This window comes from Rhinolophus sinicus, linkage group LG13 (genome assembly GCF_036562045.2).
Source record: "Rhinolophus sinicus isolate RSC01 linkage group LG13, ASM3656204v1, whole genome shotgun sequence".
In the NCBI taxonomy this organism is placed as follows: domain Eukaryota; kingdom Metazoa; phylum Chordata; class Mammalia; order Chiroptera; family Rhinolophidae; genus Rhinolophus; species Rhinolophus sinicus.
In genome coordinates, this window is record NC_133762.1 from 4,957,687 (window position 1) to 4,974,660 (window position 16,974).

The window sequence follows — 16,974 nt, forward strand, 5'->3', positions numbered from 1 at the left end:
CCAAGGCTGACTTTGGACCTGTTCTTCCTGTATCTTCTCAATGGTATCTGGACAACAGTGTTAAGTACATCAGACATCTAGGGTCACAATGAACATAATCGAATGCACCCAGGATTTAATTAAATGTACCCAAGCAGTACTCTGAATCCCCCTGCTAAAAACTAGTAGCCGAAGTAGCTGAAGACTGTTTGTCACACGTCACAAAAATATGTCAAAGTCAATATAAATTTCACCATAATAAACCCAACAGTAAGCAAGAAACCCTGGAAGACATATTTTGATGTGTTTTTTTCTCCCCTTTTCTCATTAGCCAGAAAATGTTTAGATCTAGAAAGGAAAGGATTCGGCCTTTAGAGCCTCAAATACTCCTCAAACTCTTCTCATATATATGTACTAAAAAAATCTTAATGGGAAATCAAAAATTTCAAAAATTATTTTTCTGTAAACAGCCTTTCAAAATAAGAGTGTATTTCATTTATAGCCTCCATTTTTTATTTTTAAAACCCCTCACAAAAGTCTCTTGATATGCTGCAGAACTCATAAACAAGGTTGTAGCTTTTCAGAGGGTGTCTGCTAGGACACTTACAGGAGCTCCCCTGGAATCTAACTTCACAGCCAACCAGGAACACCCCCTCCCCCACTACTAGTCAGTATTGAGGCCACGGGGATTGCTGAAATTTGTTAAAAACCTAGAGAATAACCCCTGGGGTAAAGCATTCTCTGGAGAAAGAAGGAGAGAGATTAGAAGTATTATTGAAGGCATGTGTGTCCAAAAATTAATTTGGTTATATTATCAAAGTATAGTTCTTGAGGGAATGGAAACTTGCTTTGTATTAGATTTTGGGAGGCACGTCAAACTAATCAAACTAAATAGTTTGCATATGAGACACAGGGATAAAAAGAAAAACACAGAAGACAAAGGGTCCTTAATTTGGGGGAGGATATATTCCAATGTGGGGGCAGGGTGAAGGCATTTTAGCTCTGAAGCTGTCATGACACTTCCAGAGAGTTCTGCAGGCCCCTGCATCCGACAGGACCGGATGGCAGGGCCTGTTTGGCCTGGCTGGATGGATTCTCCTGTCCTCGGCCGCACACACAGTGTGTGTGACATGCAGGCAAGTGCCGAGTCGGGCTGGCAGCACTCCTGAGGCTCTCGAGTGTTTATCAACTCAGCAGGTCGAAAGTCTGCAGACACTGGGTGGAGCAGCAGTAAGCCACAAAACTGACAGCTGTCCTCCTGGAAGAGCAGAAAAGGGAGAGAAGAACATCCTGAATTCAAGGTCAAAGTCTCAGGACTCTGTCCATCAGAGGCAGTCATTTTCTTTGTTAAAATAAAGGATTAGGCATGGTCCACAAAGTACACAGCAGAAATGTAAATTTCCTTTTCAAATTGAGACCTGGCATCAGTGAGGTATGTGTGTGCTCATTTTATTAGCAGTTTTCAGATGACATAATATCCCTCAGTTAGCAGCGAAGGAAAAACAAGCCTTTTCCACGTTACGCTCTGAATTCTGCTTACTAGAACCAACAGTGCAATGATAGAATTTGAAATACATGAGAAAAATCATGTAACAGAAAACGTCACCAATTTAGCTAGAATACATATATATCAGAGAGCTTAAAAAACATCATTTTAAGGAATTTATCCTACAAATGTATTCACAGGGATTGCTTGTAGAGGTAATTTCAGAATCTGAATAATGGGGATTTGGAGGTCTTCCCAGCAAAAGCAGTACTAAAGGGAAATTTATAGCACTAAACAGAGGCATTAGAAAAGAAGAATGCTCTAAAATTAATAACTTAAATTTCTACCAGGAAGTTGGAGCATGAAGAGCATCTTAAGTCTCAAACAAGTAAAAATCATAGTGCATGTTCTCTGTCCATTACGGAATCAAACTAGAAATCAGTAACAGAAAGACAACAGGAAAAGCTCCAAACGTGAAAATTAAAGAACATAGTTCTTTGACTTCTTTGACCCATGAGTGGGTCAAATGACTACTTTCCCATGGATTAAAGGGGCAGTCTCAAAGGATATAAAAACTTACGTGAACTGGATGGAAACGAAAACTACAACAAATCAAAAATTGTGACACACAGTAAAGTAATACTGACACAGAAATTTATAGAAATAAATGCTGATGTTAGAAAAGGTCTCAAATCAATAATGTGAACTTCTATGCCAAAAGAAAAACTAAAAAAATAAAAATAAAAAAGAACAAAATAAACCCAAAGCACAAGGGAAAAAAAAAATAAGAGGAGAAACCAATGAAATGGAAAGTTTCACTAGGATTAAGATAGATAAAACGGATAAATCTTCAGCAAGACTGACAAAGATAAAGTGAGAGAAGAGACAAATTAATATAAGAAATGATACAGACGATATCACTACAGATCCTGCAGCCATTACAAAGATATAAGGGAACACAGTATGAGCAACTTCATGCTCATAAAGAAACAAACGAATTCCTTAAAAACTATAAACTACCCAAACTCAACCAACATGAAGGTAAGAATCATTTTTGACATCTTAATTCAGGAAATGACGTAAATTTTAAGTTGTTAGACACTTTGTATTACCTTAATGTTTTTTTAAAATTAAATTTGGTTAGAACCCTAGTTCAGATACTTTGCTACACCAGAATGTATGTATTTATATAAATCACAGTTGAAATGAAACTCAGACACCAAGTTATCTTAAATGGCAAGTACATTTTTGAGGATCAGCTCACTGATCCATTTTTTAAAGATCATTGTAGTCAATGAAAATCATTCATAGAAGCAGTACCACAACCATTGAATTTTTAAAAATAAAGGTTCTAAGCAAAAGAATCCAACTCTGTAGAGACGTGGGATTTTTACTCTCTGAAGCATAACGTCCATTGGGTCATCGCTAACTCATGACGCACGCTCAGGAGGGTCGGGCGGGTAAGCTAGGGGCTTCCTGTTCAGGCTACAGAGAAATCCCAAGCCTGTGTACCATTTACTTTTGGGAGATTCAGCTGATAACATAGTACTGTGTGTGTCCCCGAAAATAAGACCTAGGCGGACCATCAGCTTTAATGTGTCTTTTGGAGCAAAAATTAAGACCCGATCTTATTTTACTATAATATAAGACCGGGTCTGATATGATATATGATATGATATGATATATGATATGATAATGCTATATGATATAATCCCAGGTCTTATATTAGTTTTTGCTCCAAAAGATGCATTAGAGGTGATGGTCCAGCTAGGTCTTATTTTTGGGGGAAACATGGTATATCTGTCTGTTGAATTAATGATATAAGTTGTTGCAAGTACACCAACTCTGTTACTTTAAGAATGCATTTGTGTTGGTTAGGGCCCTTAAAATTCCAGAACTGTGGCACCAGAGATGTGAGAGTTTTAGGGGAGATACTTTGAGCTAAGTAATAAACTCTACAGTTAGGAAAGAGATGCTGATACAGTCTATAAAGAACATCAGACGTGACATTTGTTGCTTTAGAATCTGAGCATATTTATAGGCGAGGCAGAAGAAAGAGCATTTCAGCTCACTTTTAAAATACAGAAATACCACCATTCTGAAAAAATAAATCACAACGTTGTTGGCACATATTGGAGCCCACAAAAATCATAAAAAATGTGGTATTTTCTTTGCAAACGTGTTTCCTGATTAGAAACAAAAAGCACATTCTTGACTCATACAGAAATTCAAGCCAAAAGAAAAATAATATTTATTAGACAGAGTTGATCAGCTAAAACCTCGAGCCTGGATATGAATTAACTTACGAGAGAATCATCTAATAACACGTTGTATCTGCTTGTTACATTTATGTTAATAGCAACTAGCTCTCATGGGAAGAGTCGATGTGCAGAACCAGAGGCTTAAATATTACATACTTGCTTCTCTACTTGATCTGCCGTCCATGCCCTAGAAATTCGGGAGTAAGGTATGTATGGGGAAAAAAGTATCCGATAACTTGGTCAAAGCTGAATCCCCAATGCCTAGTACAGTTTGGCACATAGCAGATGGTCAATACATAATTGTTGAGTGATACAATAAGGAAGAAACAGCTAATGACTTAAATCTGTTGAAGAATACTTTAAAATATTAAAAAATATATATTACAAAGCTACAGTAATCCAAACAATATGGTATTGGCATAAAGACGGATATATAGACCAATGGAACAGAAAAGAGAGCCTAGAAATCAACCCACATGTACACAGTCAACTGACCTTCCACAAGGAAGCCAAGAATACATAGTGGGAAAAGAAGAGTCTCTTCAACAAATGGTATTGGAAAAACTGGATATTCACATGGAAAGAATGAACATGAACCCTTATCCTACACCATGAACAATAAATGAACTCAAAAGGGATTAAAGAGGTAAACGTATGACCTGAAACTATAAAAATGCTAGAAGAAAACAAGGGGAAAAACTTCTTGACATTGCTCTTGGCATTGATTTCTTAGATATGACACCAAAAGCACAAGCGACAAAAGCAAAAACAGATAAGTGGGACTGCATCAAACTAAAAAGCTTCTGAACAGCAATGGAAACAATCAACAAAAGGAAAAGGCAACTTATGGGGTGGGAGAAAATGCCTGTTCCATTGTTAATATTGGAAGCACATAACTTGCCTGGTTTTACAAGTTCACAGCTGTAAAGGAGTTCTGCCCCAGGAGGCATTATACCCGACTTTTACCCACACCTGATGGAGATATTTAAGATGAGATTTTTGAACTTAAGAGTTGATGCTGGAATGGATTAGTATTTGGGGGGTGTTGGGTTGGCGTGGATTTATTTTGCATATGAGAAGGACATGAAATTTTTGGAAGACTGTTACAGCTTGAATTGTATCCCCCCAAATTCATATGTTGAAGTCCTAACCCCCAGTACCTCACAATGTGATTGCTACTGACTGAACTGTGCCCCCTCCCACCCCTCAAATTCATATGGTTAAGCCCTAACCTCCAATGTGATTGTATTTGGAGATGAGGTCTTTGGGAGATAATTAGATGTAGAGGCGGTTCAGTGCCCTTACAAGAGACACCAGAGAGCTTGTGCGCACGTGTGCTCACATTCTCTCTGCCACGAGGCAACAAGAAGGCAGCCATCTTCAAAACAGGCAAAGAGCCCTCTCCACAACCTGACCATGTGCATCCTGATTTTGGACTCCAGAACTGTGAGAGAACAATTCTGTTGTTTAAGCCACTCAGTCTACAGTATTGTGTTATGGTGCCTGAGCAAAGTAATACAGTCCGCTTATTTGGACACAGGACCATTGCAGGTGTATTTAGTTAAGTTAGGATGAGGTCATCAGGGTGGGGTCTAATGCACAGCACTGGTGTCCTTATAAAAAGGGGCAACTTTGACACAGAGACAGACGTACATGGAGGGACGGGGATGTGAAGAGATGAAGGGAGAAGACAGCCGTCTGCAAGACAAGGAGAGGCCTGGAACAGATCCCTCCCTCACAGCCTGCAGAAGGAACCAATCCTGCCAACATCTCGATTTCAGACTCCAAGCCTTCGGAGCTGGGAAACAATAGATTTCGGTTGTTTAAGTCACCCAGTTTAGGGGGATTCTGTTGGGGCGTCCCTAGCAGACACATACCATGCTCCTGCAAACCCTGGGTAGCCTGATTTCCTGCTGGGATATCCAGAACGTGTGAGAATCACACATGTGTGGGGAAAAAGCAGACACATGTTGTTATACTAATAAATAACCTTCTAAGTTGATGCTCTCCACCTTCATAAATGAGCAATCAGTTCTGGGAGTGAAAATTTGTGATTTCTGTAAGGATCAAAAGTCATGAATATGCCAGCCACTCTTCTCTGCTATAGATATTTGAAGGTCTGGGTACTTAATGTTTATGCAAAAATACTGTAATTTCTTTTTACTTCACTCTGTATTAAATGTAGGTTGGCACTAATGCTTGGATGTGTACAACACTTGTATGGGACTTGGTATTTTAGAAGAATACTCACTATGTTCTTTTAAAATGATGCCAGATGTTCACACTGACTTAGATATTGGCTAATACAATGCATTATTTTATGACAAGCAATGTAAACTGAACTAACTGTAGTAGACAACTTAACACATAATGTTATGAAGACCTTTGAGAGGTTATGACATTAAAAATATTGATTTTTACTTTCAGCGATAAGCTACTGAGATTCAAGTATTTGGTTTTCAGTGACCAAAAAATGGACTTTAAAGACTATGGTAGACACTGAAGTCAATGCTTTTAATCCACTCTCCATAGCAACATGGGAAGAAGCAAAATCGGGTAGACCAAATGAAAGCCACAAACTCTCCAATTCAGACCCTAGCATTAACTCACCACAGGAAGCCAGGTTTATATCTTGGCATCTCATCTTTGCTATAAGCACAGGCACTTCTGGCTTCGCTCAGCAAAAGGGCATCCATTGTTCAAGTCCCATGTAGCTGACACACACATTTTATCAAACTAATACTATTATACAGAGGGTGCCAAAAAAATGTATACACATTTTAAGAAAGGAAAACTGTCTTAAAATTGTTATACTCAATATATACCGATAACAAAAGATGAATACAAGTCACATTTGACTCCTGTGATTACAAGAGGTGCTCAGAGTGGTTTCCATCAGCGTCCAGACACTTCTGATTATGGTGAACGACTGCTTGAGCAACGTTGACCAAAGAGTCCACTTGTAGACATTTTTTTGGCACCCCCGTATTTATGTTCTGAAATAAGATTATTCGTAGTGAATTTCTAGGTTGTAGCAGAGAAATAAGTAGCAGTAAATGGAATATGCAAATACTGACTAACTTTCCCCAAATTGCTTATAAAAGTAACACAAAAATGACTTCGTTTGAAGGACCTACTTTATGTTCACAAATTCATTACCTTGATAAAAAGAAAGTGTATCTTTTTCAATAGGTATTTAGAATTTTATCAGCTACTAACAGCATTCTAACCATATTAAATTGCTTTCATTTTTTCAGTAAGGAAATGTCTTCTATAGGAAATTGTGCAATCACAATGCATTAGGACTTTACCATAGTTTAATGAATTGGTTGATTTTCCTAGGATATTACAGATATGAAACTCATTTGCTAAAAACACACCCCCAAGAAAGAAATTTTAAGAAGTCTCTGAGCTACAAAAATAGGTAATAGTTAACATTTACTTAGTATTTGTTACATGCCAGGCACCACCTGGCTTTTTTACTCCTCACGATGACCTTATTAAATATATTGTCATTATGCTCGTTTTACTGATGAAAACATGAAGCTCAGAGACGTTAAGTAATTTGCCTGAGGAATCCCAGTGGAGGAGTCATAACCAGGCCCATGCACTTGACCACTATGCATTGTTGCTGCTTATGGATGTGTATGCTTTGTTTGTTAATTCTATTCGTGTAGTATTACACTCAGACCCTGACTCAGTCCTTTTAACCCGAATTTAAACGGAATTCTGATAAATTTGGTGATCTGATCACCTTGGATTAGAAGGATCAAGTAGAAAGCGTTTGGAGGAGGGCTTCCGTAGGCGGGCAGAGGAAACCAGGAAACATTAAAACTATAGAGAGTTGGAACAGGAACTGAAAGTATAGCAAAATAGGATTATTCAGGGTAAGAAAAAGGTAAACGCAGTTTGGGGTGGGAGTGGGTACAGAGATAGAAAAGGTAAGTACCATGTTTCCCCGAAAATAAGACTTAGCCAGACAATCAGCTCTAATTCGTCTTTTGGAGCAAAAATTAATATTAGACCCGGTCTTATTTTACTATATAATATAATATAATACCTGGTCTTATATAAGACTGGGTATAATATAATATAACATAATATAATACGGGGTCTTATTATAATTTTGGCTCTAAAAGACGCATTAGAGCTGATGGTGCGGCTAGGTCTTATTTTTGGGGAAACTAGGTACCATTATTGAACACCCATTATATGCCTCACCTTAGCAAGTGAGGACCTGCTAAGCTTCACAATGGCCCTAGCAGGCTGTCCTGTCCCCGTTTTGAGGCTCATAGGGGTGCAGCACCCTGCCCACGCTTGCTCTCATTCTATAAAAATGATTACAAAGGAAACACTTCTTGGCACCAATAGAGGTAAAAACTTATCTGGAAAACTTACTAACCCAAAATACCACAATTGGTGGATAAGGGAGGTATTACAGTACTTTTTTTTTTTTAACTTTGAAAACTACAAATTTAGAAAATCCTAAATTTAGAAAATCTATAAGCTATGCTTGTGCTAATGGAGGATTTTTCATTTGATGTCCTATTTTTAATTGTCTGGTATCTTTTTTGAAACTACCAGTATGGGGTTTTTTACTTAGTGAACATTCTTAGCAAGTTCGAGGCATTGTGCCAAGAAACAGAGACTGGCAAGAGAATGCCATTTGCAAGGGATATAAATTCAAAACAGAAACACATGCATGCGTGTGTGTGCACACCTACACACACACACACACACACACACACACACACACACACTGTTTAGCCACACACTCAGTTAGCAACACCAATTAAACAGAAGGGCTGGGCTGGTCCTGAAATATTTTGTTCTTACATTCCTTATTGCCTAAAGACTATTGTGAATAGGGGAGTCGCAGGAAAACATTCCCACAAAGAATGAGCTATAAAATAATATACATAAAAAAAGTGTTCTGTATATGACCAGAAAGTAACAAAGGAAAGTCCGCTTTTCCTGTGATGCTGAAAATGTGCATTTGTTTCATTTAACTGTATCTCAGGAAGGACTCTGTGCCCCTGGAAAGCTGCTGACGTCACACTTGCAAGCACGTCCCCCACCTTCCCTGTCCGCCCCCCCCTCACCCAGGTGTAAGCCTCAGTGCCCACTTAAGGCATGATTACCCCTGGTGCAGCCCAGCCATCGGTGTCTCTCTCAGGGGAAAGAGCTTGGGGTAGACGATCGTAAACATGGGCTCACTACACCGGTGACAGTGCCCCAGGGGGCAGCGCAGCAGCTCCAGGAGACTTCTGGGTAATGAGATTGGAGACAGGAAGTTCAAATCTGGAACACAAGAGAAAATCATGCACAAATAAAAAAAAGTCAGATTTCCTTCAACTAGGCTTCTTAAGATATTATATGTCTCTTTGTTGCCAAGTCAGTTCAGTTAGTTCAAAAGTACTGCATGCTGAAAATTCTGTTATCTGAGACCCACTGAATAAAAATGTCACATTATTTGGAAATGAAAGATTTTTTTACATGTTTGATACTAAGAGAAAACCTAAATCTGCTCTTTTAAGAGCAACCAGAAGCTGTCCTGAGGCAGAGGCAAGGAAAGAATAAGACCAAACATTCTTTAAGAACAAAGATCAAACAGACATGAATTTACCCAGAAAGGGTTTATAAACTTCTAGGAGAGACAAGAGAATAAAAAAAAGACTGGGACTGAAAACTAAAATGGACGTTCATTAAGTTCTTCCTAAATCTCTGGGGCATTAGGATCAATCAAGCTAAATTATGTTTACCGAAAAGAATGAAAAGAGAAACAAAGAAAATGAAGAAAAGGAAAAATAATGAAACCAAGCTTTTCCTTGTCTCACTCCCACGAGCTATCATTAATCAAAATAGGGTGCTTTCTCCTCAGCTTCGTCTGAGCTACGCCAAAGAAACGTTTAAAGCAAAACACCCCAGTGGCGCAGGCAATTCTGAGCACAAACATATACTGGGCTTGCTATTGATGGTAAAAGCATCCAGGAGACAGAGAAATGGTCCTAATGAGGTGAAACCTAAATGTCACTGACTCATCTTTGGGCAGGAAATACAAGTTATCTCGTCACTGTTTACATCTGTCCAGACTTATCAATAATCAGAAAAATGTAATTGACTCATAGGGGAATAATTACAATTTTCTGTTTACTTTGCCAAAACAACTTTGTATTAGGCATTCCTGGAAGGTTAATGTTAGATGTCTTTTTATGGCCCTTTTTTTCCCCAAAGCAAAGACAAAACGGCAGTTTTAAAAACACTTGAAATGTGTTTTTCTTACTAATATTGCCTCGTGCTTTCTGAAACAGCTCAGATATCCACTCCACAAGACCTATGAAATCTATACACTGCCAAATCCTTTCCAAGCCAAGAGCTGGCACGCTGTGGTAATACTGAAGAGAGGCTCCTGATATTTCTTCCCCTCTAGGAACATGAATTTCTCAGATGTGAGGACGCTTTAAGGCAAAAAAATAAATAAAAAAATAAAAATTTGCTCGGCTGGAAGAGGTACCCAGTTTTGCTTTAAGGATACGATCTTTGCAAATTTTTTCCTACCGAAGAGAGCGCCTCTGCCAGCCTTCTCACTTCCCCCAAATACAGAATCCCAAACACCAATTTCCTTCATTTAAACCACACGGTTTAACTTTTAACCTCTGTCCTTTGTGACTGAAGACCCTGTTTTAGTAAATGCTTCTCTGTCTATGGGAGGTGCTGAAGGGATCGGTGTGGATACAGCATGAAAACTTTTCTTCTGATTAAAAAAAGTCCCATCGCACAACAGTGTGAATGTCCATAATGCCACTGAACGGAACACTTAAAAAATGTCAATTTTATACGTTCTGTGTATCTACCACACTAAAAAAAACCCAAAAAAAACACAACACCGCCGAAATAGGCAGCATCAACACAACTCCTAAATTCACTGCGTAAGAAGCAGAAAAAAAACCAAAGGCCATGTACCTTTCAGAAAACTGTGGCAGGTGTGATGCAGGGTCCTCATGGCCAACTCTTGCAGAGGTAGGACGCGGTCGTTCTCTGTCCCTATGATCTTCACCTCGGCAGGGAGGAAAACGGTGAGCTGCCCCGAGGAAAAGGAAAGCAGCTTCACCTCGGAAACTTGGATGGGAGCACCACAGCTGCAGAAAAGCACACATTCACAGCAGGGTTAGCAAAAAGGAAAAGAATATATGTGCCAATAAAAATGTCTTAATCAAAATATACATTGGAAATGTTCAGGCACTGCTGAATCGCCAGAATTCTTTTCAAAGTGAACAGATGCTATCCTGGGTTCCTTAATGAAACCTGGCATGGAAATCTCAATTCATCAGTTGGGACTCAGCTAAATCACTGCTGAGGTCCAGTTATTCCAATAAGAAGAAACTGGGAAGGAACTTTCCTTCGGAGGAGCTACACAATTTGCTTTGGAAGCTCTATTTATGCTCATTTGATCACCCTCTCCGAGTTTATGTTTATTGAAATTTTTAAAATTAAAAGGAAAAAAGGACACTCTGGTATGCTATAGTACCTTGGTTTAATAGAACTTCTGTGTGGGGAAAAAACCAACAGCCCTACAAAGCAAATAGATTTTTAATGGTAGAAGATAACTTTATCGGATCCTTTCATAAATGTGAAGCGAAACATTCTTGGCAGAGCCTACTGAACAAGCCAAGTCACGGCCTAATCTCTGCAGCCACGCATAGCACAGGCAGAGACATCCTGTTTCTTCAGCTACAGGGTTACCACAACTCAGCCGTGATCTCATCCTACCGCCTGTCTTTGAGACCACTCACGGTTACCTGAAAGTCTTAACACTTTTCCTTTTTAACGACAAACAGGTGCCCACAAACCTGGGCTCTCCAGACATAACATAACGTGGGATGATCTCTCGAACCTCAGCTATAAACAGGAAATGAAGGAGAGGGCACCAGACTGGAAGGCAGAGCCCTTGGCTCATTTGTTTGTTAAGAAGTTCCTTCATGGCTCAGTCTCTCCATCAGAACACGTTTCCAGGGCACCTACTATATGCCAGTCAGTCAAAATGCTTAAATTTACAAAAATAAGATGACCCCCCTCCCTTAGAAAATGTAACAACTATAATATAATTGTTCTAATGTTGGGTTGGAGAAGACAGAGTGACTTACCTGGTCCATGGAATTAGGAAAGATTTTACAGAGGAGACAATATCTGACCTAGAACTCAAAAGATTTCACTCAAACGATTTATCTACCATGCTCAAGAAAAAGAACCTCAGAAGGCCACTCTGGGCGCCCCATCCCAAGGGAACCACTACTCCGAATTCTAACATTACAGTTTAGTTTTGCCTTTTTCAACAGCATGAAGTATTCTGGGTCCTTTTTTAACATTATATTTCTGGGATTTATCCATGTTGGCATGTACCATAGTTCATTCATTTTCATTGCTATAAAGTAATTGATAAACATTTGGGCTGTTTCCAATGTGGGGCTATTATGAACATTTTTGTGTATATTTGATGCATACGAGCATACAATTCTGTTAGGTACATATGTGAGCTCTGAATTGGGCTCATTACAGTGAGGAAACACAGGCAATACAGCGATGCATATTTAGATGCATAGAATAAGATCGAATGAGAGGGGAGTGAGTGCTGCACTACTTTAAATACCATCAACAAAGAAAGTCTTTCTGAGGAGGTGACATTTGAGCAGAGACTTGATTGAAGGGAAGAATTGACGCAGGAAAGAGGAACTAAGTCACAGCCTGGTAGGCGCCTTAAATTGAGGACAGGAACGAAGAGTACAGGGAGTGCAAAGCAGCTAGAATTTGCAGGACAGTGAACCTCAGAGGAGAGAGAGGCACAGAGAGAACTCTGGAGATCTGCAAAAGGTCCCCCTTGAGTATTCAGATGCGTACGGATGAGCACAGGCAGGTGAGGAAACTACCTGAGGCTGGAGAAAGAACCCAATCAAAGGATTCGGGGTAACAGAGCCCAGCACTCACACACGGCTGAAAACAGTGCCTGTTCTTAGCAGTCAGATTCTAACCTCATAATTCAAAGAGCAGCATGCACAGAAGGGTCTTATCCCAATTGTGGGGAATAATTAGCGCTAGACTGAACATCATTCCATTCCCACCTAACAAATCTGAAAAGCCACATCTGAAAAGATCAAATTGTTTCTGTTTAGCTAAATTGTGTTCCAGAACATACATCAACAATAGTTACATGGAAACAAAATGCCCAGCGCTCAGCATGGTAAAATTAGCACTTTCTAGCATTCAACCAAAAATCACAAGGATTTCCAAAAAGCAGGATAATATGACCTATAATGAGGAGAAAAATCATGCAACTGAAACCAACCAGGAACCGATGGATGTTAGCACTGGCAAAAAGGTCATTATAATAACAATTATAATTACTGCATAGAAAAGCATGCTACGTGCATAGCTCTCACCTAAAGAAACTAGAAGTGAGCAAATTAAGCTGTATGTAAATAGAAGAAAGTAAATAATAAAGAGTATCAAGAATATCAGTGATGTAGAAAATAGAAATTAATTGAGAAAAATCAATGAAAACAAAATCTGGATCCTTGAAAAGATCAATAAAATCGACAAATTTCTAACCAGACTAATCAGAGGGAAGACACAAATTACCAATATCAAGAATGAGAAAGGAGACATTTACCAGTTTCTACAGATAATAAAAATGTAATAAGCAACTTTATGTCAATACAAAGTCCTTGAAGGACAAAAATTACCAAAGCTCACTCAAGAAATATATAAGTTGAACAGCCCTGTATTTACTAAAGAAGTGGAATTTGTAGTTAAAAGGCTGGAATACTTCCCAACTCATTCTATGAAGCCAGCATTATCCTGATACCAAAACCAGACAAACACATTACAAGAAAAGAGAAACAAAAACCAGTATTGCTCATGAACATAGCAAGAAAAAATTCTAGCAAATTGAACTCAACAATAAAGTCACTATAATTCAATGACGTCTATCTTACTAATCAAGATTGCATTAACATTAGAAAATCAATGTAATTCACTATATAAAACCTAAAAAAGAAAACCCATATAATCATTTCAATAGATACAGAAAAAGTGTCTGACAAAATTCAACACCCATTCCTAATAAAAAAAAAAATCTCAGCAAACTAGAAATTGAAGGGTATTTACTTATCTGATACAATATATCTATGGAAAACAACAGTTAATATTATACTTAATGTTGAAAGATTGTTTTCCCCATAAGTTCAGCAAGACATATATATGTGCACTCACTACTTCTATTTAACATTGTACTAGAGCTTCTAGCGAGTGCAATAAAGCAAGAAAAAGAAATAAAAGGCAACCAGATTTGAAAGGAAGAAGTAAAACTGTCTTTACTTCCAGAAGACATGACAGAGTATGTAGGAAGCTCAATAGATTCTACACAATAAGTGAGCTTAGCAAGTTTGGAGGTTACAAGATCAACATATAAAATATTTGTACTTCTATATGGCAGCAATCATCAACTGAAAATTGAAAAAATTTAAATATCACATACAATATAATGAGAAATATAAAACAGGGATAAATCTGACAAAAGACATCTAAGATCTCTACACTGAAAACTACAAAATATTGATGAGAAATGAAGACATTTCTTGTGATCAAGGTTTGGAAGACTCAGTATCGTTAAGATGTTAATTCTTCTCAAATTGATCTATAGGTGAGTGCAATCAAAATTACAGCAGGTTTGTTTTTAATATAAATTGAAAATCTGATTATAAAATTTATATGGGGATGCAAAACATAGAATACTCAAACAATTTTGAAAAAAAAATCGGAGGATTAACACCACCTGATTTTAAGATTTATTGTAAAACTATGGCAATCAAGACAACATGGTGTTGGTGTCCAAACAGACAAGTGGGTCAATGCAGCAGACAGAATATCCAGAAATGGACTTGCACATATATGACAACTAATTTTCAACGAAGATAAAAAGGCAATAGATAAGTTGATAACCAACCAGTTCCTGAAACCAACCAGGAACCGATGGATGTTAACACTGGCAAAAAGGTCATTATAATAATAATTACAATTACTGCATAGAAAAGCATGCTACGTACATAGCTCTCACCTAAAGAAACTAAAAGTGAGCAAATTAAACTGTACATAAATAGAAGAAAATAAATCGCAAAGAGTAACAAGAATATCAGTGATGTAGACAACAGAAAATTGAGAAAAATCAATGAAAACAAAACCTGGATCCTTGAAAAGATCCAGAAAGGACAGTATTTTTAACAAATGGTGCTAGAATAATTGTATATCCATTTGCAAAAAAAAGGAACTTCAACTATATCTTGCACCATATACAAAAATCAACTCAAAATAAACCATAGACCTAAATGTAAACCTAAACCCTTAAAAATTTTAGAACAACATGTGAGTATTTCTGTGGGTTAGAAAGATATTATCCTCATGAACCGTTTGTGAAGATGAGGACGTGAATCTAAATTTCCCTTTACAATTATTGTTTCTTTCCTAATATGGAGAAAATTAAGATGAGAGGATCATAGCCAAAATGTTACTATGCCAAGTGGCTACTAAGTCTGGAAACATAGGCGAACACATGATAAATGATTCTTTTGATGATATACTAAAATATGTGGTGTGACGATTCAATTTTTGCATCTATTTGGCTAGGTCACGGTCCCCGGATATTTGGTCCAACACCAGTCCTAGAGGATGCTGCAACGGTCTTTTTTTTTAAATGAGTTGAACATTTACATCAGTAGACTGTGAACAAAGCTGATTACCCTCTATCAATGGGAGTGAGCCTCTTCCAATCAGTTGAAGGTCTTAAGAGAAAAAGCCTGAGGTCCCCCAAAGAGGGAATTCTGCCTCCAGACTGCCTTCAGACTCGAGCTGCCACATCAACTCTTCCGAGGGTTTCCAGCCTGCCCTACAGATTTCAGACTTGCCAGCCCTCACAAGCATATGAGCCAATTCCTTAAAATAATCTCCCTCTCCGTCTCTGCCCCCCTCACCCCATCCTATTGGTTCTGTTGCTATGGAGAACTCTGACGAACACACATGGTAAAATAATAGTATTTGTTTCTAAACTTTATAGCCATGCTGTAGTATGAAAACGCTGAGCAAAACCATAAAACAATGAAAATGTAAGGTAGAAAGCAAGCAAGTCATTTGTGAGTATTTACTTCATACTGGTATTGCCTTTAATAGCTGCTGCTTTTCAACAACCAATGTGGATGAATTCTACATGGACAGTGGCCATTTAACGATATAGAGCAACAAATAAAGGTTTAGAAAACTGAAAACCAGATTTTCCCTAATGCTTTCCTCGTCTCCAATAATTAAAAAGACAGATGTCAGACAAACTACAAAAAAGGCTCATGTTAACAAGTGGATCCTTTTATGTCAGGTCTCACTTCCCTCTGACAATTCTTTTAGCGGAAGTCCCTACTCTTCACCCTTGAATCTAAGGAGCTAATTAAATCCATTTTACCATCTATCTATTAAATGCCTTCTCTGCTTGACACCAGACAAGAGCTGCAGCTATGCAGAGAGCAGGCTGCAAGGGAGGAATTCACGTGAGTTAGGGACCCTTCTGCTGGCCACGGCCAGGCGCCCTTGGGCTCTTTAGAGTAAATATCCACCCTTACTACAGGAAATGATGCAGGAGAGAGAAAGGTATTTTCTGTCTCTGCTCTCAAGTTGCTGGTGGAAAGGCTCACGCATAGAGAGGCAGTGTATGTAACACAGAGGTTAAGTATGGATAATGAAGCAGATGATAACTACCTCCAAGCTTGGTGACCTGGACAATTTACTTAATCTCTTACCTTCAGCGTCTTCATTTCTAAGACGCGGATAATACCACAAGGGCTGCTGGGAGGATTATATGAAATATGCAGATAAATCTATCAGTGAGCATACTACCTGGCCCTCAGTAAAGGTTAAGTAGTGTTTACAGCTGTGCTTTCTTTTTATTATTATAATAAATGATTCTTTTGATAATGTACTACAATACATGGTGTGATGGTTCCATTGTTGTACCCACTTGGCTAGACCATGGTGCCGGATATTTGGTCAATCATCAGTCTAGATGTTGCTGTGAAGGTATCTACTGTTACAAGCTAAGATTATCTCAATGATATTCCAGGAAAGGGACCAGAGATTCAGCTCTGAGGATACTCAGGGCACACGGGTTAAACAAACAGCGCCCACTGGCTGGAGTCTTGGGTATACGGAAAGAGA

The 16,974-nt window shown here is 38.4% G+C and overlaps 1 protein-coding gene across 3 annotated transcripts in view; it reads right to left on the minus strand.

Annotated features, from left to right (window-relative positions):
* Positions 1 to 926: 926 nt before the first annotated feature.
* LRRC28 (leucine rich repeat containing 28) overlaps positions 927 to 16,974 on the minus strand; it is an 80,012-nt gene continuing 63,964 nt past the window's right edge. For all 3 annotated transcript variants that reach the window (XM_019726661.2, XM_019726660.2, XM_019726654.2), the window contains 3 exons: positions 10,690 to 10,865; positions 8,868 to 9,027; positions 927 to 1,237 (listed from right to left, as the gene is read on the minus strand). In XM_019726661.2, coding sequence (XP_019582220.1) covers positions 1,165 to 1,237; positions 8,868 to 9,027; positions 10,690 to 10,865 — 409 coding nt within the window. In that variant the 3' untranslated portion in view covers positions 927 to 1,164. The remainder of the gene's footprint in view (positions 1,238 to 8,867; positions 9,028 to 10,689; positions 10,866 to 16,974) is intronic.